The 24,620-nt window shown below is 34.1% G+C and overlaps 2 protein-coding genes across 2 annotated transcripts; both read left to right on the forward strand.

Annotated features, from left to right (window-relative positions):
• The first annotated feature begins 3,467 nt into the window (after positions 1–3,467).
• On the forward strand, positions 3,468–9,359 carry LOC123663568 (pupal cuticle protein-like). Its single transcript, XM_045598240.1, has 2 exons — positions 3,468–3,494; positions 8,279–9,359. The coding sequence occupies exons 1-2, from the start codon at positions 3,483–3,485 to the stop codon at positions 9,077–9,079; spliced, it is 813 nt and encodes a 270-aa protein (XP_045454196.1). The 5' UTR covers positions 3,468–3,482; the 3' UTR covers positions 9,080–9,359.
• A 1,857-nt stretch (positions 9,360–11,216) lies between these two features.
• On the forward strand, positions 11,217–21,747 carry LOC123663638 (pickpocket protein 28-like). The gene is made up of 14 exons (XM_045598306.1): positions 11,217–11,273; positions 11,448–11,505; positions 12,650–12,788; positions 13,128–13,334; positions 13,510–13,630; positions 14,092–14,240; positions 15,053–15,165; positions 17,731–17,819; positions 17,944–18,128; positions 18,852–18,937; positions 20,036–20,110; positions 20,624–20,774; positions 21,117–21,208; positions 21,598–21,747. The coding sequence occupies exons 1-14, from the start codon at positions 11,217–11,219 to the stop codon at positions 21,729–21,731; spliced, it is 1,656 nt and encodes a 551-aa protein (XP_045454262.1). The 3' UTR covers positions 21,732–21,747.
• The last annotated feature ends 2,873 nt before the right edge of the window (positions 21,748–24,620 follow it).

Raw genomic sequence — 24,620 nt, forward strand, 5'->3', positions numbered from 1 at the left:
TATAAGTAGTTATAGCATAGACATACATACTAAGTAAATAGCCGCTGGGCAAGTCATATCTTAGCTTATAGTTAGTAACACTTTTTAAAAGTGAAGACTAATTATCTAATGCGATTCAGAAAGATTTTCTGGAAATTGAAATATTATAATATAACTACTATAGAGAATTGACATAATAGAAATATATCTAAGGCATACTGAAATAATTAGCATGAGTATATTTGAAATAAAGGCAACTTAATTTATAATAAATATGTCTTCATTTTTCAAATTTATTTGTTTTATACTTCATTGCACTGTTATTTTATTATTAAAAGATTTTTTTAAATTGTATTTTAGTGCAAAGGCGGTCTTATCAAAAGTGATATCTTACAGACATACACACACACACACAAACACATCATCTTATCGCAGTCCACTCCTGGACATAGGCCTCCACAAATTCGCGCCAAAAATGACGTGAACTCATGTGTGTTGCTCATAGTCACCACGCTGGGCAGGCGGGTTGGTGACCGCAGGGCTGGCTTTGTCACACCGAAGACGCTGCTGCTCGTCTTCGGCCTGTGTATTTCAAAGCCAGCAGTTGGATCGTTATCCCGCCATCGGTCAGCTTTTTAAGTTCAAAGGTGGTAGTGGAACTGTGTCTTCTCCGTGATCCCTTAGTCGCCTCTTACGACACCGTCGGGAAGAGAGAGGCTATATTCTTTATTGCCGTAACCACACAGCTTCTTAAAGATAACCCCTATGAATAGAAAAATATTACTAACATGACACAATTAGATAAGAGAAACAAATCGCTTGGGGTCTTGTTTATTTAAAAGTTAATGTTTAGTTGTTCATCTATACAAATAAATAAAATTGGAGTGTCTATTTGTAATATTAAAATAACCGCTTTACTAAATGCATATGGATTTATACACGGTACATATACCAACATAACATTTTTTACAATTTTTATCTGTCTGTCTGTCTGTTTTTCTGTTCCGGCTAATCTCTGAAACGGCTGCGCCGATTTGGACGGGATTCACTGGCATATAGCTGATGTAATAAGGAGTAACTTGGCTACTTTTATTTTAGAAATTTATTTATTTTATAACTCTGCGAGTTGAAAAACTTTTTTATCACATGTGTATAAGTGTTTACGTAAATATATTTACACGTTTATGTCTCAATTTAAGTGATATATAACAATTTGTACACCATATACCAATACCATCTCCTCTACCCCTAGGTTGCCTGCCGGCCTAGCATGCATACAACGAGATATCTCTTGACGAGAGAGAGAGATAATGTCTACATCGAGTATTTTCTCGATTACCCTAACATGCGCACTACGAGAGACAAAATTCTCTTCCGAAGACTTCGCCTTGTCGAGTAGAGAAACATTATCAACCATAATCACAACTGAATATCATTCTTATTTCTTATGTCGTAAAGTTGAATTTACAAGGTTATTGACCAATCGTGCCAAACCGGGATGAGCCAACGTTTGTATAATTTCAAACGAGTGACACATGTTTTATTTAACAATGTTCTCGGCCTTTTGGCTAAGATAAAAAGTGTATATCTAATTTAAAAAATCTAATATGGAAAATAAAACGGCGTAAATAAATGAATTTAATTATATATGTAAAACAATATGCTCGTGTTGTGCTTTATATCTTGTCGCACATTAGATAATTGTAATTCTATCACGCATTGTTTTGTTTTTTTTTTTTTTTTTTGAATTTTTAAAATTTTTTGAATTTTTGAATTTTTTTTTTTGATTATTGATTTTACTTTTATTCTATTTAATTTTATTTTTACTTATTGATTTTTTTAATATAATTTTGTTTTGTTTTTTATTCTGAATGTTGTCTTGTCTTGTTGTACTAACCCAATATGGACTTATACTTTGGTCTGAAATAAAGCATTATTATTATTATTATTATTTAGAATAAGAAGCAACAGGACGCAAATACGTTTTTTGTGTCATTATATGGCACACTTCACTCGACTTTTCGCATTTCCCGCTCTTCGTATACCGAAATTATATAATTATAATAGGGAAACGCCATGGTATACAAAAAATAGGCACCCGGTTTTATTTATTTTTTATTTATCGTCTTTCTCGTCGATAATATTGAAAACGAGAAGTTTCTCTTCCTAAAACGACAAAATTCGACAAAATTACGATGTCATGTTAGCTTCCGTAGAGATAAATATCACAGATTACTAAAATTTAATGATTATCTCTTCTATTGACGTAACGAGAAGAGTATCGCGTGCACGCATGTTAGCTACTGTAGACATAGAGAGATAATACGAGAAAAGGGGTAGACAAAATTTTGTCGTGGCGCGCATGCTAGGCCTGCTCTGGAAGAGATCGCTTTTCAGCGACATAAGGCCGCACCTTGTACCTTATGATATTTTATGAATAATCAATCTGAAATGTATCATTTCTGCTTTGGTGTACAATAAAGTGTATTGTTACGTGATGGTATACATGAGTTTAATTTTAAGTATCTAGTTAAAAAAAATCCTTCAGCAAATTTTCCAAGATCTCTAACTAACACAATCTAACATAGTAACTAAAACTCACAGGAATTGTACAAAATAAACAAGTTGAATATGACCTAGAATAGAAAAAACAAAATATTACGAAAAATAATCAATTAATGAATAACAATAATATAATTGAAAATAAAAGAAAATTATAATTGAGAATCAAAATACTGATCAGCTTCTCAATAAAATCTGTGGCAATAAAAAATGTCAGAAGAAAATCTCAGTCAGTTTCAAAAGAAAATTTGACGCACGTATAAACATGAATTATGTAGCCTATCGGATTATAGTCTATGCTTCAGTCAAAAAAGGAGGCTTTTGCCCTGCTGTGGAACTTTAAGGGCTGTAAATCTTTATTTTCCTTAATTTTTATATCTCTAATTACTAAAAATTACCTAACTTTAAAATTAATATTCACAATAACAATAAAACAATTACATTCAAAATGTTAATAATAATAAAACGTAATGAATTAAAACATTTAAATTGTATTTTTATTTATTATTTATTTGAAATATTTAGCAAATACCAAACATCAATACGCAATCTCAATTTACATCTTAATCGAATATGTAGATATTCTAAGTATTATAATTACACCATCGACTTTGAAAACCATAAAAATATCCGTCTATATTTAGTTCAAAAATAAAACTCCAAAAAGTCTGCCATTGAAAACCGTATCTATCATATTCGCCTATTATCAATGGCATGTCCCAATACTTTCACGCGCTCCGCGACCACCCCCTCTGCGCACGAGTTGAACTATAAAAGCACGCTCCCGCCCTCATTTCAATCAGACGCAAGTTGCACTTCAACATAGCGATTCCTGGAAGACACTAGTCTTTCAGCAGCGCTATATAAAAAATAAAATACAATAAATATATATTTATAACTCTTTCTCTCTTTCACTTCTGTGCTTCACTTCTTATTTCAAAATGAGACCCATGGTAAGTAACTTTTTTTTCACTATAATCTCTTCTATTTCTTTAAGAAAAAGGGCCTAAAAAGTTTTTCCCTAATAGATTGCTACGAAACATTGTAGTGTATCACTTATGCTAATATTGTTCTAAGTTTCGAATGATTTATTTCGCGCCGGTGGTGGTTTTAATGTTTTATACTTAATTTATTGCTATGACTTACCTGACCAGTCGCCGCAGTTTGTCAAACCTTGCCTAATCACTATACAAAGCTGCAGGATAACTGACCTCCACCCTGCCTATAACGAATACTTAACCAATTTCATGTCAGCAAAACAAGCTGTATCTTTCACAAGCAATCGATACTAATTTAATATTGTTAACAGCGTCAAAGATATTGTAAACAATCAATATAAATAACATAATAAATACTTTTATATTAATATTGTGCTGTCATGATAAATTTAGAATCACTGTTTTTGGGTTTTTTATACCTACCCATGTTAATCCAGAGAAGTTTAAAAAATTTAATTTAAATTTTCTATTTACTCTATTGTCCTCATTGTAAGTAATGGTAGCAGTATTTGAAAATATGAACATATTATTGAATATTCAAATGTTGTTATACTGACTGACAAAAATTAGCGTAACAACAATATCGTAAATTAAAAAATATCGCGCCCGTGCGCTGCACGCGACTCGCGGGTCATTGTCACTGAAGTAGTTTTACTTTTCGCTCCACTTGTAATAGTTTCCTCATATGCATATAGCACGCTTACGCTCAATTATAAGCGAAACGTTTACCAAATATTTTAATTACTTTCTTTACATAATGTGTTTCAAAATGATAGTATAAAACTATTTAGCTTAAAAAGTATAGCACAGATTTAACGTAGAAACTATATTAGTCAAAATTTCCAACCGAAATATTTGCGTTCAATATAATTGCAATAAAACCTTCTTAAGTTATCGTTACTGAGAAATTTAATAAATATTTCAAATTTAGAATTCAAAAAATAAAAAATATATATATTTATTAGAATTAGAGTAGAGCAGCGGTAAATATATAAAAGTACGCGAAGCAAGTGGCCAGCAACTTTTTATCGTTACAAGGTTTCAAGCGCAGCGAATCAGAGCACAAATAGACCGACGAATAGACGCCACCCTGCGTACGAGTTTCAATGACATTGAAACCTATCGATTGATGCAATTCATAGCAAGTGGATTGCGTCAGTTCATTGTAAAACATTAATGTAACAAAAAATGCGTAGAGGCAAGAGTATTGGTTAGAAGTGGGTATTTTTCCTGAAATAGGCCATCCAACTTATTATTATGATATTAAACCTTAATATAAAATGATTCTCGACTACTTCATTGTTTAAAATTGAGAGAGTTTTGTCAAACTCTAATAAATAACAATCTCTCTACTCTAATAAATAACAATCTAATTTGTTTATTCAAACAAGACTACATAAATACTTTTTGCATTTTTTTTTTGCTCTTTTGGCCTGACTGATTTAATGCATCCAAAATTAAGGATATAAAATTCATATAAAATTGTTGAAAATATTTTTTAAGAATGTTATTTCTTACATATTACAAATGCGAAAAGAACTTTGTATTCCTAACTTATGTAAAGTTTAAATCTTTGAAACAAATTTCATGATTTTTGACATAGAAACTGAGCGGAGTAAAGTGGAGATAGGCTACGTTTGTCTCAAATATACGCATAGGAAGTTGCAAATACCAGCTTTTAAATTAAAATATGCATTAGTGTGAAAAATATGGTCCTTGTACACAATGTCCCTGCGTAGTTCTTTTACATTTATTCAGGATCGAGGAATTCGTAATTGATATTGTTAACATAAAAAAATTCTTTTGATAATGAGCAATCGTAATTACTACAATACGGCCGAACAGAGTAAGGTAAATGAATCAGCTATCGCCTATTAACTTGTTCTCTTTTAATTATCCATTTAAGCGTACAATGTCATATGGCCAGTGTTACGGCCAGTACTCATATGTCTCATTGTCTGCAGCTTAATCTTCATGAAATAAGGTTGAGGTTTTCATGTTTAATAAACATTAACAAATCATGCGGTATTTGTACGCTAGTAACGCTTTAAATATTTATCGAAATAGATATGAAGTTAATATATTGTAAAAATAATTAAAGAAAGCAATAACTGGCTGTAAAGTTATTCAGCGAGGAAATGAATATTTTGACAGTTTAAGCACGCGATTCCTTTAAATTTGAATCGTTTAATGAGGGCCTAATTAAAATAAATTGAAAAGTAAAGCATAAATCATTGGACAATGTTCCGGAGGCTACCGGATAAGTCCACGCTTGTCGTTCGCCTCGCCCGCGCCGCTCACTGGCTTGCTTTTTGTCTGCATTCCATTGCACGCTAATTTAGAAGGGCATGCCTACGCGTCAACTTGCTATATCAATATACCAATTATGTAAAATTATAAAACGCCCACATCTAATAAGATGTCGGACGTACCTGAACTTTAAGACATAACAAATTAGTAACGTAAAGCGACAATAAGGGATGTGAATTTATGGGAAGCTAAGGTTTTAACGAAACATTTTATAAATTATATGTCGATCGATATCTGTAATAAAAAATATGTATAAATTAATTACATTCCTAACAATGATTAAAAGGTCAAGAAAAGTTCATTTAGCTGCGAGACACATAAAAATAAAAACAAACGACATATTGATATGCGAGGGAAACCAGTCACAATATGACGGTGGGCAGGTCCGGAAGGTTGGCTTCCTGCTCGGTGACCTTCGGACAGCCTTCAGACCTTGACGCCATTCACTTAGTACTGCTTTACTTTTATTGGTTTTAAATTATATACGAAAGCGTGCTTGCTTTGTTTTTATGCGTGCTGTCATTTACGCACCAATTTATTTCTTTGTTTACTTGTATTCAAACAAATATAATTAAGTGGTTAATTTATAAAAGTTCATTTCACTTCGTTGCACACACGTAGATTCCAATCAAAACGAAAATCACACGAAATTGTAAAGCTTATCACTACAAGGAATTATGACTTCAACAAAAGTAAGATCTCATTGAGTAGTCATGCACAATGCATTAATTTCACCATACACGGCAGAAGGTCTGAAACAAGGTCGCTTCAAGCGCAAGAGCGTGCGATGCTATCTGAAATTTTGCAACTTGACGTGCTTGCATTGTTCATACAGTTTAGATTGCTTTTACAAGACGCTTTCATTCTTTTACCACGTGATAAAAGTTTACATAATTTTGTTATTTTTATATACAAGTATTTGCTGTGACAGACGTCCTGTCTTGCAAACCGTTAAATATGTAAAGTTTAAATAATTGTTTCGTTTTCTGTCATTATCAAATAGTCTCAATAGTCATAGTGTCAATAGTCATTATCAAAAAAAAAATTGCAGTACACGCCATTCTTAAATTTTGCACCTAGCAATACTTTTAGTTATTAATTTTTATTTATGTAGATAGATAAGCTTATAGAGCGGTATCGGGTTGTTCTGGTTCATTGGTGTGATATCTAAATCAATGATTTAATTATCTCGCACAGCTGGGCGATGACATGACCGCAAGCCCCTGACATCGTTACGTGATTCTGCACATAAGCTCGCCGCAAATACCATAATAACTCTATTACATTTTCGCTAATATTATTTTTCACACGATTGACAGTAGCTGAAGGTCTTGTGTTAAATTGAGTACGAGAATCATTAAGATTTTAAAGAATATCTTTAAATTCCTTTTACTACTACAGTAATTATTAAACGTTAGTGATCCTCGTTTTCGTGTTTTCATTTCTAATAATAATATAACATAAAAAGTGCGTGCATACAAAGTACACGTGTCAGAAGTGAAACTTCTTTGGCAAACTAATTTTTAAGTCTACTTAACAAAAACGTTGCCGTTTCATCCGTTAAAATTTTACCAAAATGCACCTAAAAAAGTTTCACTTCAACAAGCAATAAACTTTGAAATAAAGTCACTTAGGGTTGCCAAATGAAAAATATTATAGGAAGAATTTTTATAGCATTACAAGCAATTAGTAACATTAATTTTGTTTGTCACGTTGATAATGTTGTCGTACCCTTATGTAGAATGTTCTGCACAATAAACTCACGCTACATACTTCTAAGCGTTATTTACATTACGATTTGTCACAATCTCAGGGTTTTCATTTCGTATTCAATAAAAAAAAAACTGTTAATAAATACTGGTATGTAGTAAGCACTTGAGTTATGCTGTAGAGTTTGCTTTGTACCTTTAAAATCGTTTAGTTTAATTAAATTAAAATAATCGTGGTAGAGTGTAAAAAATGTGTGATTAATAAACTTTTTTTACACTTAAATAACTATGGTTAGGTAAAAGTTTCAAGGTTCTTAATAGTTACATTTTAAATATCTACTCTTTTGTAAATAGAGAATGTTTAAATGAATTTTTATAACATATGATTAGTGCATTAAATTGTATATAATTTGAATACCTTTTATGACTATTTTGGTATTAACTACATTTTCAAAAGTTACAATAGAATGTTTTCTCTGACTATAAGTAATTCTTTACCAATATATATGCATAAAAATAAACTTTTTTCTTTTTTTTTGGTTAATTTTTTTTATGATGAATACCATCCCAATAATATGATAAACTCTTAGGAGATTGATAGTGATTTATATCTTTTCTTTAAATAGTTTATTTCTTTTTGTCCTGTTATAAAATTATTTACCTTAATTTCAATATGTCTTAACTAATTTCATTAATGAAAACCTTTTGTTTTACTTACAGATTGTTATTGCTTGCCTGGCGCTGGCGTGTGGAGCCCATGCTTCCGGTTGGGCCGGTCCTCCGGCTAACATTGCTCTGTCTCAGGACGGACGCAACATCTTAGACACGCCTGAAGTAGCACAGGCGCGGGCAGCCCACTACGCCGCTCTCCAAAAAGCATCCCAAAACAACCCCAACCCACAAGACGACGGTTCATACGATCCCCGCTGGAACAACGAAGAGTACTGGCAGGGTGCTGAACAAAAATGGAACGGTGGTGCTGCTCAACAATGGAACTCTGCTCCTGCTCAACAGTGGAGCGACAACTCTGGCCAATGGAACGACAACTCTGGCCAATGGAACGACAACTCTGGCCAATGGAACAACGACCGCTCTGGTCAATGGAATGACAACTCTGGTCAGTGGAACGGTGACTCTGGTAACCAATGGAACTCTGCCCCCGCTGCCCCCGCATGGAACGCTGCACCCGCATGGAATGCTGCCGGACACGCTCCTGCCCCTGTCGCTGAAACTCCTGAAGTAGCGCAAGCTCGTGCTGCCCACCTCGCTGCTCTCTCTGCTGCCAACAGCGCACCTAACCACAACCAGTGGAACGCTCCCGCCAACAACCAGTGGAACGCTCCTCAACAGAAATGGAACGGTGCCCCCTCATGGCAAGGCCCTCCCGCTCAAATCAGACTTGCCCATAACGGTGCTGGTATCTTGGAGACCCCTGAGGTAGCTGCTGCCCGTGCTGCTCACTTAGCGGCTCACCAACAAGTTGCCCACGCTGCTCCCGCTCACCCCCAGCAGCGCTGGTGATTTCTTAACCGTCTTTCCTTTCTGGGTAGCGCTCCGGGGCATCTCTAGGGTGTTACTTTCTCGATGAGTGCGGGCAGGTGACATCCTGGAGAAACGTTGGGATACCCACTTTCCTTCGATCTCTTCTTCGTTTAGTAATATTTTCAAAGTGCTAGTGCGTCGGACATTTTCTTCCTTTAGCTTTTGTTACTTTCTCTAAGAAATTCCTATTATACGATTTTTGTACATAATAAATAATTATATGTATGCGTAAACGAAATATAACCAAAAATATTAAAAACTAGTTTTATTTGACACTAGCTGACCCGGCGAACTTCGTATCGCCTAACACAACCTTTATCGTCTGGTATTAAAGTTCAAATTGACTTTTAAGTATTATCACAAATCTTTTGTATGGGAGTATGGAAAAGTGTTGTTTTTAGACTTTTTCAGGAAATTTAAATTTTTTTTGAATTTTTCTCTCCGTAAGAACCATCCTCGTACTTCAAGGAATATTTTAAAAAAAGAATTAGCGAAATCGGTCCAACCGTTCTCGAGTTTTGCGCTTAGCAACACATTCAGCGATTCATTTTCATATTATAGATTATAGATAAACCAATTTAGGAATTAGTATGAAATTAAAATACTCTGTAAAGATACTTATTTCATAAAAACATTTTACATATTTACATGACCATTATTTTGCAAACAAATAAACAAAGTGCAAAATATTAAACAAAAAAGTTTATATGAAACACGTTTACATTCAATCGAAATACTTATGTATTAGTATATTTCAAATAAAATATATAAATATCTTCATATAAAATTAGATGAAGCCATAAAGTTCCTTAAAGTGTGATTCCAAATGGAAAAGGAAAAACTGGTAAAATTGGTGAAAATGAGTATATTAATAGAAGAATAATAATTATGTTCCTTCTCAAACTAAAATAATTGTATTTGCTCGCAAACGAAAAAAAACCGACATTAGTTTTTCGACAAGTAATACAACGTAAGTAGACGAAATAAATTAACAAACGCACTAGTCGTCACTACGATTTTCGAGCGTTTCCCTCGATTTCCCTGCGATTCCATCATCAGGTCTTGGTTTCCTTACCACACTTGGGATATCTCCTTTCCAACAAAAAAAGAATTATCAAAATCGGTTTATAAACGACGAAGTTATCCCTGAACATACATATATATCCACGGTCGAATTGAGTAACCTCCTCCTTTTTTGAGTCTGTTAAAAAAACCACTTCAAGTTACATCTACTAAGTAGTAGCAAAATGTCTACATCGTTAACGTACCTAAATCGAAAAAATAGTTCAAATTAAAATGGAATCACATGACAAGTACCAGCTCTTTAATACAAAATAATAATCAAAATCGATACACCCGGACAGGGAATTGAGGACCTCTTCCTATTTTTGAAGTTGGTTAGAAAATAAACAATTCTTTTCAGAAACTTCTCCTGTTTCGAAGTTGATTGAGATGTAAAAATTAAAGTTTAAATATTACAAGTTATTAACACAAACGATTAAACTGAACATAGTTATTGCAATAAATATAATAGTAGATAGGTACTATAGTGACGTTTTATTTAACACGAAACATAAAAAACTTTAATGTGATTACCATGTCTAAAACTAGTGATTACAATACATATACATTATTTATTTAACATACTACAGTAACGCTATTTGTAACACGAAACATATGAAAAAGCTAATAGCTACTAGGTACATATAAGTAACAATGTCTAAAACATAGCATTATTTTTAAATCGATATTCATAGAAAATGTATCGTTAATCAAGTTTATTCGCATGCAAACGTGAAATTAAGTATTATCATAATAGCAGCAAACAGTGTAATGTTTACGGTCTATTCAGACCAATAATTACATTGATGAGGTTCGGTACAACGAATAACTTTAAAATGTGTAATTTTGTCATCGAAAGTAAACTAAGGTGGAACAAGGTCGATTTGTCATGTCCGCCATCAAATGATTAAACCACAAACATTGACAATGTGAAATTAGGTTAGATCAAGGAAATTTGTAGCTTTTCGTTATCGCTGTCCAGACGTTCTTGATCAGATTTATCTACAACACACATTTCAAATACTGAAATCTTAAAAAAAATATATTAAAAAAAATGGTAACGAGACACAAAACAAAGTTAAAAAAGTCGTCAATGGAAGCCTTTACAGTGGTATGTTGAAGGATTAATTAAATATTTCAATAAGCTATTAATAGCAGTCAATTAAACTACCATATTAGAAATTAATCATGTTAGACCAAAGTCGGTGATATGTTGCTTTATCTCGAAGTATTTGATTAATGAAACAGTAATTAATTCAATTAACGAATATTTATCATTACTTAGCCAATCCACTGGGCTAGTCAATCAACGTCGAACCCGTGGTATGAGTGGAATACAATCAAACCGTTGACGCGCAATAAAACCGAGGTCAGTACGAATTCACGAATCTGTTTTAAGATACTAAGTCTTAATTTTTAACCGACTTCCAAAAAAGGAGGAGGTTCTCAATTCGACTGTATTTTTTTTTTTTTTTTTTTTTTTTTTTTTTTTTTTTTTTTTTTTTTTATGTATGTTACATCAGAACTTTTGACTGGGTGGAGCGATTTCGACAAATTTTCTTTTAATCGAAAGGTGGTGTGTGCCAATTGGTCCCATTTAAATTTATTTGAGATCTAACAACTACTTTTCGAGCTATATCTAATAATGCGTTTTTACTTGACGCTTTTTTCGTCGACCTGCGTTGTATTATACCGCATAACTTTCTACTGGATGTACCGATTTGAATAATTCTTTTTTTGTTAGAAAGGGGATATACCTAGTTTAGTATCATGATATGGAAACCAGGATCTGATGATGGGATTCCAGAGAAATCGAGGGAAACTCTTGAAAATCCGCAATAACTTTTTACTGGGTGTACCGATTTTGATAATTCTTTTTTTTTTGTTGGAAAGGGGATATCCCTAGTTTGGTACCATGATAAGGAAACCAGGATCTGATGATGGGATCTCAGAGAAATCGAGGGAAACTCTCGAAAATCCGCAATAACTTTTTACTGGGTGTACCGATTTTAATAATTTTTAATTTAATCGAAAGCTGATGTTTGTCATGTGGTCACATATAAATTTCATTGAGATCTGATAACTACTTTTTGAGTAATCTTTGATAACGCGCAGTTACTTGAGTATTTTTTCGTCGATCTACGTTGTATTATTCGTCGATGTAATTGAAGTCGTTTTTTTTTCGTTTGCGAGCAAACACAATTATTAAACTACCTTTTGTAAGCTTATAAATCATATTTACGACAAATCTAGTTTGCTTTATATCACGATATTAAATTTATAAACTATTACAAAGGTATACCTACTTTGTATATATCTACAATCGCATCGCATTGTAGCAATATTTATAACAAAGCTTAAAGCTTTCTAACTCAAATCTAAGAAATATTTTCTTACCGCTTTCCTAGTACTTGAAACATATTTTCAAAATAAATTTAATTTGCCAATAAGTACGTCATATCTAACTTACTTAAACTGTAATATTATTATTCTCTACACAGAAAAAGTCTTCACGGCTTGTAAACTTCTACCGCTCCCTTTGTCAAGACATGAGAGAATACTTATTAACTTCTACTTTACACGGTCTTCGCTACATTGGCGAAAAAAAATTGACATGGCTTGAGCGGTGGGTGAAATTTAAATATTAGAAGTTCCAATGTGTGTATTTTATGTATTCAGCAATAATCTGGTTTATTTCATTTAATGGCTTCCAATAGCGCCAAAATAATATATTGATTATAAAAACAAGGAATTAATTATAGATATTAATCTAAGCCTACTTTTAAATAAATAAGCAATACAAGCACATAAATAGAAATTGAACAAGTACAAGTTGCGCCTTAGGCATGTGTTTTGTCGATAATAAATATTCGACCGTTGTAAGATCTGAGACATTAAAATCATTAGCTAAATACCTTGGAAAATTGTAAAGCATAATTTATTGTGTCGATTATATGTATTTTAGATTCTTCTGGTTAATCGCTTTCGGTAGTTCCCTGATATGCGCTGGATTCTTCATTCTAAACGTTTACGCAAAATGGCGAATGTCACCTATGATCGTCAGCATCAATCCGGAAAATATGCCGCTTAACAAACTTCCGTTCCCTGCGATTACAATCTGTAATGTTAACCAAGCGAAGAAGTCTGTTGCTGAACGGTATAAAATGTTTGGGTAAATAATAAAATCAATAGCAAAATATCGTACAGAAATGCTTTATTGATGCTTCTTATAAAGTTTCAGACAACGTTGAAGTTATGTGATTCTTTTGTTGTCTGTAATAACTCAATATTAAACTTATATCAATATTAAAATTATATATTTTTATTCATACCATTTTATTTTTCAGCAATTCAGTAGATAAGAAACTATTAGAAAGTCTTTGCTCATCTCAAACAGATGCAGATATTTTTGAAAATGATATCGCCGACAGCGCGGATTGGGAGCACACACGCTCTTTTCTTATTAATGTTTGTATTAATTCAATTAACTTATAAAAAAGTTTATTAACGCTTTTTACGCTTCAGCCTGTAATATCCCACTGCTGGAAATAGCACTCTTTCCCCTTGTAGGAGAAAGATAAGAACTTAATCTACCACGCTGCTCTAATGCGGGTTGGCGGAATGTTTATAGTCCAGAAGATAATATTAGTCTACTTACTACGTCGAATATAATTGTAACCGAGTTCTAATATCTATGTATATAGAATACCACCAAACCATGCAACGTCTCGTACGGTGTTGAAGTAAACCAATTTACTTTACAAATATAAAATTTTTGACGGAAAACTTATTACTATTAAAATGATATATCGTCTACCTGGAATAGCTTCAGTTAACCTAATCAGGGTAGTTTTCTACCAATGATGAAATTTTTAAAACTACAAATAAAGTACTGAATACTAAATTGCATAAAATATTCATTCATTTAGGTGACCCAACCTTGCAACGAGATGTTATCATTATGTATTTGGGACTCAGTGAGTATGAACTGCCAGGACCTATTCAACGCTCAGCTCACTGACGAAGGTTTATGCTGTACATTCAATGTCGTGCATCGACAGAATATGTTTCGTAATCCGTGAGTAAAAGTAAAATAATTAAAATTATTTAAAAAAAACTATATGTATATTCTGTATTCCTAAACAAAAACATTTACAATTCCGAGGGTTGAAGCTACTTTGCGTTGTAACAAAAATACATTTGAGCTAGTACTCCCGCTCTTTCTTCTACAAATAACTATTTTTACAACTGGCAATTTTAGTAAAATCAAAAACATTTTACCAGATTCATGCTAAGCTTAAGTAACATTTGATTGAGCAAAATCACGTTATTTTAGTACAATATTCTATTATGACAGGGGAACTCTACCTACCTGAAGTACTACAACCCTCAAAACTCTGAAAGGCTCCGGTATGGTTATACTGGAGCCCTTTATATAGTCTTGAACGTCTAGGGCAGTCAATCAGATCTGACACCAAAAAACTCGTGCTCGTCAGATTAGTATCATATACAGATGTTTTATCGTGATGTTTTCGTCATCATCATCATTATAGCCTATACAGTCCACTGCTGGACATAGGCCTCCCCAAGCTTACGTCAAAAATAACGTGAACTCATGTGTTTTGCCCATAGTCACCACGCTGGGCAGGCGTGGGCAGGTGTGTTTTCATATTGTTTTCTAAGGTGTGTTTTCGTCATACTGACTCACAATCTGAGAATTGTGTGGAGAAAATGACTTGCGCGCGCGTGCGCATATACATACCTACTAAGATCATTATAAAAAATAAATAATAAGAATAAATTGATGAATGATGTATGCCTTTACACTAGTTACGAGACTTTGTTTCAAAATAGCTTAATACATGCATTAAAAGTAATTTTCGATTATAGAAAGGATCTCAACGACATGAACTTCACATTTCCATTGCCAGCTGTTGACTGGACTCCTGAAACCGGATTTCCTGACGATGCACCGGCTGACGGATTTCCTTGGAAACCAAAGGGTAAACTATTTCAAAATATAGTTGAATATTGTTTTGTACATTATTATATGATTATGTTTCCTGTATGCATACTTTTTTACCACTAATGGTAAACGCTTGGTTCGGTCTACCTAATGGTAAGCTCTAGCTACCTTGACCACTACAGGAAAACTAAACTACTAAAGAACAGTGTTATTTGGCTGTTACTGTGACTTTCTGTATAATTGACCTCACTTCCCCAGTCGGGCTGATGGCCAAATTTGGAAGAAGATATTTCCTGCTGTATTCTACATCAACACATCTTAAAATAATATTTCGAAACCACGTCAAGACGTGATGCAATCGGATAAATAGAATAACTGCGAAACACCTAGGACGATTCAAAACAAGGATATTAAGGGATAGGCCGTGTGGGCGTTACAAGTGTGATAAATACACGATCAGTCTGACCTCTACTGTGAATAATGTCTACTCTTACCCTATATGTTATATCTATATACATATATTTATGAGTAAGGCACATAACATTATATTGTAGAAAATACGTCTTGAAACTAAAATGTACTTCAAGCAGACGACTTGAAAGTTACAAATTGTATCGGTAAGGTAGGTTCTTTCTATACACAGATGTACATATTTTTGTTTCTATGTAGAAGTATATAAAAACACATTAAATACGTTATATATGTATGTGTGATTATGCAATATTTCTTTAGTTACTCCGCGGTAAAATCATCATAACCTGATATTGTTTCGTGATCCCGTAATCCATTAGAATCTAATCATCTCATGATTAGATGAATACGTGTACAACAAAAAAGGTATGCGTATACTTATGTACGCACGTAAGAAGTGTTATACCTACTACATTGGCTAGCTGACTTCACGTTGCTAACTTCTTCTTCGTCGAGTAGCTAACTTCAGGGTGTCAGTTTTTTTTTGTGACGGTGTGCGCGCGCATCGTAAAAATTTATCGTCATAATTTTTCCCTAACGACCCAAAAGAAGTATAGCCTCAAAAAGTTTTCAACGTTTATTCCTAATTCACGATGATACTGGTAACCGTATACAATGCATAACATAAAATACATAAAAGACATCCTTCGCCTTTTTTGTGACGTTTAAAAACATCATCAAAAAAATATAGTTATTTCGGACAACTTGTGTTTGGAATTGGTCGTCTGCGCTGGTGGGTGCTCGCTTGTGGTAGTATTTAAACTCAATATCAACAGTAATACAATTTAATGAGCTAGTATAAATAAGATTAGAGACACATAGACGTGTGTTTGTACAATCGTCAACGAGAATGAAGTGAGCGGGTCGCCGCAGCGGGCGCGTCCGATGAATCGGTCAACGTATGCAAATGTGTGTGTGACACACACTTGCAAGGCGTTAACAACTTGGATAGAAGAACATAGGCTTCCTAGAACCATATGGCCGATCAGCGGACAGTCCTTACTGTCATTCAGCACAGCTTCTGCCGCGTACTCTGTTTAGTAATGACGCGATGTTTTTCCGGATTATTACAGCAAAATAATACACGCTTGCCAGTGCAAGCATCGCTGAAGCGCTACTGTAGCGCGGCAGCCGCAACAATACCCTGTATGCATTACTATATTAAGTATTTAGGGCACTGTAGGCCTTATTGGCATAGTTAGCTCATAGAATACACGAATATAAGAATATACAAACAAAACAATATATTTTGAATATCATATCAAAAATTGACCGCTCCAGCGGGATTCGAACCCGCGTCTCCGACTGACCGTGTCGGCGCTCTAGCCAATTAAGCTATGGAACGATATACCCGCCAGAGCGAAATTCTTGATATGATGATTTTTATTTTCGGTTTAAGCGAACCGTGGCGCCGTCTATAGTGAGTTCTTTACAGAGACCCGTAACTATTCAAACGGTCAGTCGGAGACGCGGATTCGAATCCCGCTGGAGCGGTCAATTTTTGATATGATATTCAAAATGTTTAGAATCCATAATGTGTGGGTAACATAAAAATAAAATCGTACATATTAAGAATAGCATGGTGTCGTCTCCTGTCAAAGATTTTCATTGTAATATGAAACTTTGAATAGTTACGGGTCTCTGTAAAGAACTCACTATAGACGGCGCCACGCTTCGCTTAAACCGAAAATAAAAATCATCATATCAAGAATTTCGCTCTGGCGGGTATATCGTTCCATAGCTTAATTGGCTAGAGCGCCGACACGGTCAGTCGGAGACGCGGGTTCGAATCCCGCTGGAGCGGTCAATTTTTGATATGATATTCAAAATGTTTAGAATCCATAATGTGTGGGTAACATAAAAATAAAATCGTACATATTAAAAACAATATATAAAAAACGAGTGTACTTTAGACCGCACGACTAAAGTAAAACTTACGAAACGTAACTCTTTCTCTTTCTATCTACACTAACTTACATCTGTCTCTCTCTCAACTTTAATTCGCCTCGCCCGATCACACTTTTCGTAACGCATTCTCCAGCTTAACCTCCAAGTCAAGCGTGCGTAAAAAAGTTTAACTTCCAAAATGCAATTGTAATTATTTAAAATTCCTTTTTTCCTAAACTTAAAGGTATTGGAACTGACCATGGTCTAACTTTGGTACTAGATGCAAATATCGCAGAATATTATTGCGCGTCTACCAAAAGCCCCGGTTTTAAGGTAAGTATAAACTAAGTTTAATTAAGTTTTGTTTTGTAAATATATATAATACTCGTATTGTAAGATTTTGATATATTTGAAAGAAAACCTATAAAATATAATTGTTGGCTTCCACATTTTCTAGATTCTTCTACACAATCCGACAGAAACACCAAACATTGCAAAACTAGGCGAGGTATACGGTCCAGGCATCGAAGCACGTGTGTCCATACAGCCAAGAATATTAGACGCGCAGCCATCTCTAAAGAGTATCGACATCAAAAAAAGGCTGTGTCTGTTCTCTAGTGAAAAGGAATTAGTATTCTACAGGTACAGTTATGACTCCAAAATTAAATGACACATGAAAACTTGACTGTGAGTAGACGACGTCAAAAGAATCTGCTTCCCTATGGAAAAAATCTCGTTAATCTCAAAAAAACATGGACAAATGAAGATCAAATTGTCAGACAGAGATATGAGAGGCTATGAGATCTAAAATAAATAATAAACGCTTCACATTCAACGACCCCCAGTATAACTTATTAATATGGCCAGATCTATGAGTATTTACTCTGCATTTTTCCATGTTTTTAAGAGGGTTTTTTTCCATAAGGTTCAATTTATGTGAGCTGTAACTACACATAAATTTTTACCGCCAAATCTATTTGTCTTTTATATATAAACCTTGTTTTGACAATACAAAAACAAAAAAAAGATCATCCAATTTGAATAAATCGTTTAGAAGTTATCATAGATTTCCGCGATTCATTTTAATTTATATTTGATTCAACCTGTAACATAATGTCGAAGATTACTAGCGATAAGAAGAGATGATATTTTATAGCTTATGTTATTTTTAGATAACATAACTTTCTAATAACTAAGAAATGTAAACAGATTGAGTAATTTTAGAGTTTATGAACTAAATCTACAAAACACTCTTTATAATACTTAAGTTAAAACCGACTATTTAACTTAAAATCCTATTGAAATTCGATCTCTAAGAATATAAATCCTGTTTGAAGTCACAAATTCACAGATTTTGTTTTACAGAACTTACACGTTAAGGAACTGCGAAATGGAATGTGAAGCTCGTATTATGTTGGATATTTGCAAATGTGTGCTATATTACATGCCTAGTAAGTAGCATTTCATAGATATTTTTTTTATACAACGAGATCGGCAAACGAGTGTAGGTACGGCTCACCTAGTAGTTAGCGATTACCGTAGCTTATGGACGCTTGCGACACCAAAAGCATCACAAGTGGCGACCTTACGCAGGAACTCTGGTCTCTTACTCACCACAGGAACACAAAACTACTTAAAAGCAGTATTATTTAGCTGTGATATTTTGTAATGTCGAGGTACTTCCCCAGTCAGATGGTCCAAATTTAAAAAGGTCAAACAATTCTGCGCTTCAATTTTAATTCTTGCGCGTATTACGTCATAAACCAATTGGTGTGTTTGTAATGTTTTATTTCAATATAAAAAGTTTTTTCAAAATAAAAAGTTTTCAATTCTCAAAGTAGAGCCAATGATTCTTACTGCTATTTAACCCGTAGTACCGAAAGTTATCATACGGTAATGAACATAAATTAGTTAAGACCTTTTTTTTTGTTTTAATGCCATTTAATTGTACCTGAACAGTAATTGATTTTTGCTTCACGTAAGAGAAGAGTCGAGGCGTAAGCCATTACTCTGTTTCACTGCCTGTTAGCGAATATATTACCTACTATGGTAACAACCGGAACCAACATCTTAACGTTCTCTGCGAAACACGGTGGGAAGACCCACAAGGACAGACAACCAGACCGAAAATAAATATTTGTACAAATATTCACTCCGCGCAGGAATCGAACCCACGACCGCCAGTGCTGAGGCGCCTACACAGCACGCTCATCACTACACCAGAACGATCGTTATCTGAACACTATAGGTTGGTTAATAGCATGAAGTATCCTTACACTTTTGATAAATCGAGAGCCAGTAGTTTTGTAATAATTTACGAGAATATTTTTGATATATTAAGTTTTTAACGAAAACTTATATCATATAGGTAGTTATATACTTACCTTCTCCGAAGCGTCGTCTGCGCGAAATATTATTGATCCTGGCGAATTCCGTTGATATTAATTTAAATGCAGAAAAAAAGAACTTTTATATTTGCTAATAATCTAGTATACAACACTTCAGAATGTAAATTTCTATTGCTCTTAAGTTATTTATATTATTTTCAGAAAACAAAACAACACGAGTCTGTGGTAAAGCAGATGCTAAGTGCTATGGCAATTTGAAGCAATATGTTCCGAGTGGTATACAATTATTTTTACTATAAATTGCCTTTTAGCATTATAACTAAAGTTATACTGCTGTAAAATCACATCGACGTTCTTATAATAATACTAGCAACCCACTCCGGCTTCGCATATTTGCGAAAACTATCAGTGTTCTTCTACTATATTATGCATGTATTATACATATAAACCTTCCTCTGGAATCACTCTGTTTACTAAAGAAAACCGCATCAAAATCCGTTGCGCAGTTTTAAAGATCTAAGCATACAGACAGCGGGAAGCGACTTTGTTATAAGCTATGTAATGATATGCGAAAAATTACCTTTCCTGAAATAAAAGCGGAACCTCTAAGTTTGACATACCTTATTTATTCTTTTTATAAAATGGTATTTAATTTTAACACTTAGAAATATTTGAATGAGCAGCGTGATGGATTAAGCTCTGATCCTACTCCTACATGAAAGAGACCTATGGCCAGCAGTGGTATGTTACAGGCTGAATCAATCAATTTTGTATCAACTATATTTCAAGATCGCGAACTTGCTTGCGAGGAATGTCTGCCGGCCTGCACGGAAATCTCTTTCTCCGAGAGACCAAGCAGCGCACTGCTGAACAAAGATCTGGTGGGACACTACACGCAGACCGTCAGTCTAGCACAAAACAGATCTCCAGAATATTTCACGTAATTATTTATAGTTATCGCTATTCGAATATCTTACAAGTGATCTTATACTTCCTCCTCTCCTTCACTATATGTAGTAGAATACTACTATCCTCATACAACAAAATTCTCAGGGCGTGACTCCCTGCGTAGGTACAGTTATGATAAAAAATTTAACTCTCTGTAAAAAAAAGGTGTTTATGCCTTCAGCTGTTCAAACATTTGAATGATTTCGCCAATTTCAAGTAAAATAGAAAAGGCAATAACGATATTAAGCGGTATGTATGTTTATGAGCCAACCCAGAACATGAGTCACACGCATTTAGTGTGAAAATTATGTATAACATATTTTATTTATTTCAGCGAAAACATGTTAGTGATACATTTTTACTTTGAAGATAATTCATTTATGAGATTTACAAAAGGCGAAATTTTCGGACTCACTGAATTTTTATGTAAGTCAAAGTTTATTTAGATACCTATTTAAAAAACATAACGTGGAAATAGTTGGCTAATGTAATGTAACTATTAAAAGATAGAATTTGGGGTTTCCTAATTTCCCGAATGCAGAAAAGAAGAAATTCGGGGTACGTATATTGTGTAGAAAATTAATTATTTGCTTATTGACAATCGACTGCTCGATGTTTCTATAAACAAAATTCTAATTTATTTAATGTCTATATTACACCAAACGTAACACCAGATTTAAGAAAATTAGTATCGAAATAAACTATAAATTCCGTAAACATTTTTGAATATCATATCAAAAATGTTTAGAATTCCTAATGTGAGGGTAACACAAAAATAAAATCGTACTTATTATAAATTCCGTGATAATTTCTAGCAAATACCGGTGGTCTCCTCGGCCTGTGCATGGGGTTCAGCATGATGAGCCTCGTAGAACTTCTGTATTACATGACAATACGCGCCTTGTGCGTTGCGAGGCAGAAGAAAAATATACAACCATTTCAGAAATAAATCATTTTAAAATCAACTTTTTTTATTTATAACATTGTAACGAATATTACATATTATTGACTACGAAATCCTAATACAACTCATTGACGATCTTACTTCCCGTTCCTACCTTGTGGTTTCGCTCGCTTCAGCCTGTAATATCCCACTGTAATAGGCCTCTTTCCCCATGTAGGAGAAGGATCAGAGCTTAATCCACCACGCTGCTCCAATGCGGGTTGGCGGATATATTCCCTACTATGAGTAACGATCGCTATCAGGTGTACATGATAACAACCGGGACCGACCTTACCTTGTGGTTTTGCCTACGCCAATATAATTCGGTGGACAGCTTAGAAAAAAAGTCAGCGTATTTTACCCTGAATACCAGACCTTCACATTCCATTCATATACTTAACAAGTTTCATTGCAAAAGGTTAAGTAGTTTTTGCTATAAATAACTAACATCTATCGTCATGAATCGCCTTTAAAATGTTAGTAGATACGGTCGGCCAAGAAAGTAGTGAACCAGTTTTGATTTGGTTTCCTGGTTATCGAAAATTACAACAAGGTTCGTAACCCAAGGACGTAAACCTAACTGATAAGTATTCATACGTCATTATTCATCATTATCATCATCATTACAGCCTAAACAGTCCACTGCTGGACATAGGCCTCCACAAGTTTACGTCAAAAATAACGTGAACTCATGTGTTTTGCCCATAGTCACTACGCTGGGCAGGCGGGTTGGTGACCGCAGTACTGGCTTTGTCGCACCGAAGACGCTGCTGCCCGTCTTCGGCCTGTGTATTTCAAAGCCAGCAGTTGGATGGTTATCCCGCCATCGGTCGGCTTCTTTAGTTCCAAGGTGGTTGTGGAACCTTGTTATCCCTTAGTCGCCTCTTACGACACCCACGGGAAGAGAGACGTCATTATTATGCGTGACATTTTAAACTCTATTAGGTATAAATAATATCGTTGTCAATAATCAGATAAAGACGGCAATAGAAGTTGTCACATCTATCTGCAAGCGAAACTAATGTTTATCACCTATGAATCTGCAAGCGGTATTCAACCTTAGTGTGGTACACCACTTTTTTGGCCGACGTACGATAAACTAACCAAATCTATTGCTTTAATCGAAACTATAAAACTAACTGTTCATTGTTTTTGCTGCACTGTTTATCACATAAATTGTATCTTTTTTTCTTCTGTAAGTAAATAAATAAATATATAACTGATACCAAATTAACATAACAAATCAAATTCTTACGCTTCAGCCTTTAATATTCCACTGCTGGAAATAGACCTCTTTCTGCATGTTAGGAGAAGGATCAGAGCCCAGAGATAATTCACAACGCTGCCCCAATGTCGGTTAGCGGACAATAATTAATTTCTAAAATAATTAAATTAACGAAAATATAATTTAAAGTTTCTAAAATAATCAAATTAACAAAAATATAATTTAAAGATGACGCCAAGCTAGATACGAGCAAATTGCATAGGCGTCATATCGTCGCAATGATACCATCAAATGCAGTTTCTTTATCTGCACTTCACGTTACATTTGTATAATAATTTGTTGTATTCTTTTATTGTGTTCCCTTTTGCGCAGAATGGAAATACAACATTTTTGAAGCTACAGGTAACTTTTTTATTCTAGTTTTAGGGTAAGGTAACAGTCGGTATGACTATCTCATTGATGCAGTTTGTAGTGACCCTGCTTTTTCTGGTATGGGTTGCGGTTCAATTCCGGCCAGTGTCTAGGTGTAATATTTATATTCATACATTTATATATGTATTATTTCTATGTATATTCATATATTAAAAAAACAAAAAACTATTTAGCTATATCAGCGTGCTGTTTCCTATAACACAAGCATTAATTTGCTTACCATAGGAATAGACTTTCGTGTGTATGTTATATTTAGAAAATATTTATTTATATATTTCATTTACTCGAAAAAACAGTATTTAATTGGTTAATTTGAGCAATATAAGTATAATTATTGGAACTATAGGTAGTATAGTCTGTCAGTTCAGCCTATTACAGTCAACTGCTGGACATAGGCCTCCCCAAGTTCTTCAAGTTCAAGCGTTCTCGCCAGACATCCCGGTTTTCCGCAATCCCCATCCAGCCTATAACGGCTATCTTACGTAGATCGTCGGTCAAACAGATCGGAAGAAGAATATATACGGTTTAGTATAGATATAAATATAATTAAGAAATCAATAAAATAACTATTCAAGTGTAACGTTTTATTTAAAACACTTATGTTGCGCATCTTACAATTTAGTTTATCAGTCTTAGACAGTTTATAATGTCACATCCAGTTCATTACAAGTAACTGACTATCATAATTTTTTAGACAATTCAATAAAAATAATATCGTATTTTAATTTTCAACGTATAGGATTTTACTATTGAAGTATAGGAATGACTACCAGTTATAATTGCTTGTGATTTATTCGGGATCAGTTCCAAACCACGAGTTTTATCATTAGTATTGATAGTACTAATGATGACTATAAGTTGAAGATCATCAGCACACAGGTGATAATGAAAATGTTTTGTGATAGAATTTATAAAAATTGGAACTAAAAGAGGAGACAACGAGCCACCTTGTGGAACGCCGGCACTTAAGAAACGCCAGTCCCACTTGGTGTTATTAATGTGAATTCTTTGCCCACGTCCTATTAGGTTTCAAGAACCTAGTCAACAACCTCGGGAGATATATTAAATCACAAGGAAAGCCAGAAATAAATCAAAGCTCAAGTCAACGCTGTTAAATACATTGCTGAAGTCCAACAGTGTCACCTGTTCAATTTTCACCAATGCAGTAATCGTACTATGACTAGATCGGAAGTCAGATTGGAAAGGATTAAAAAGATTATTTTTAGAAACGTATGGGC

This window comes from Melitaea cinxia, chromosome 20, assembly GCF_905220565.1.
Source record: "Melitaea cinxia chromosome 20, ilMelCinx1.1, whole genome shotgun sequence".
NCBI lineage: Eukaryota > Metazoa > Arthropoda > Insecta > Lepidoptera > Nymphalidae > Melitaea > Melitaea cinxia.

Bases quoted from the DNA above. Each gene is read 5' to 3' on its own strand.
- LOC123663638 (XM_045598306.1), top strand. From the start codon at position 11,217: ATGGTAACGAGACACAAAACAAAGTTAAAAAAGTCGTCAATGGAAGCC. The intron at 11,506-12,649 runs AACCGTTGACGC...CTGTAATATTAT, and splicing joins GTATGAGTGGAATACAATCA to TATTCTCTACACAGAAAAAG. The intron at 20,111-20,623 runs GTATACAATTAT...CTATATTTCAAG, and splicing joins GAAGCAATATGTTCCGAGTG to ATCGCGAACTTGCTTGCGAG.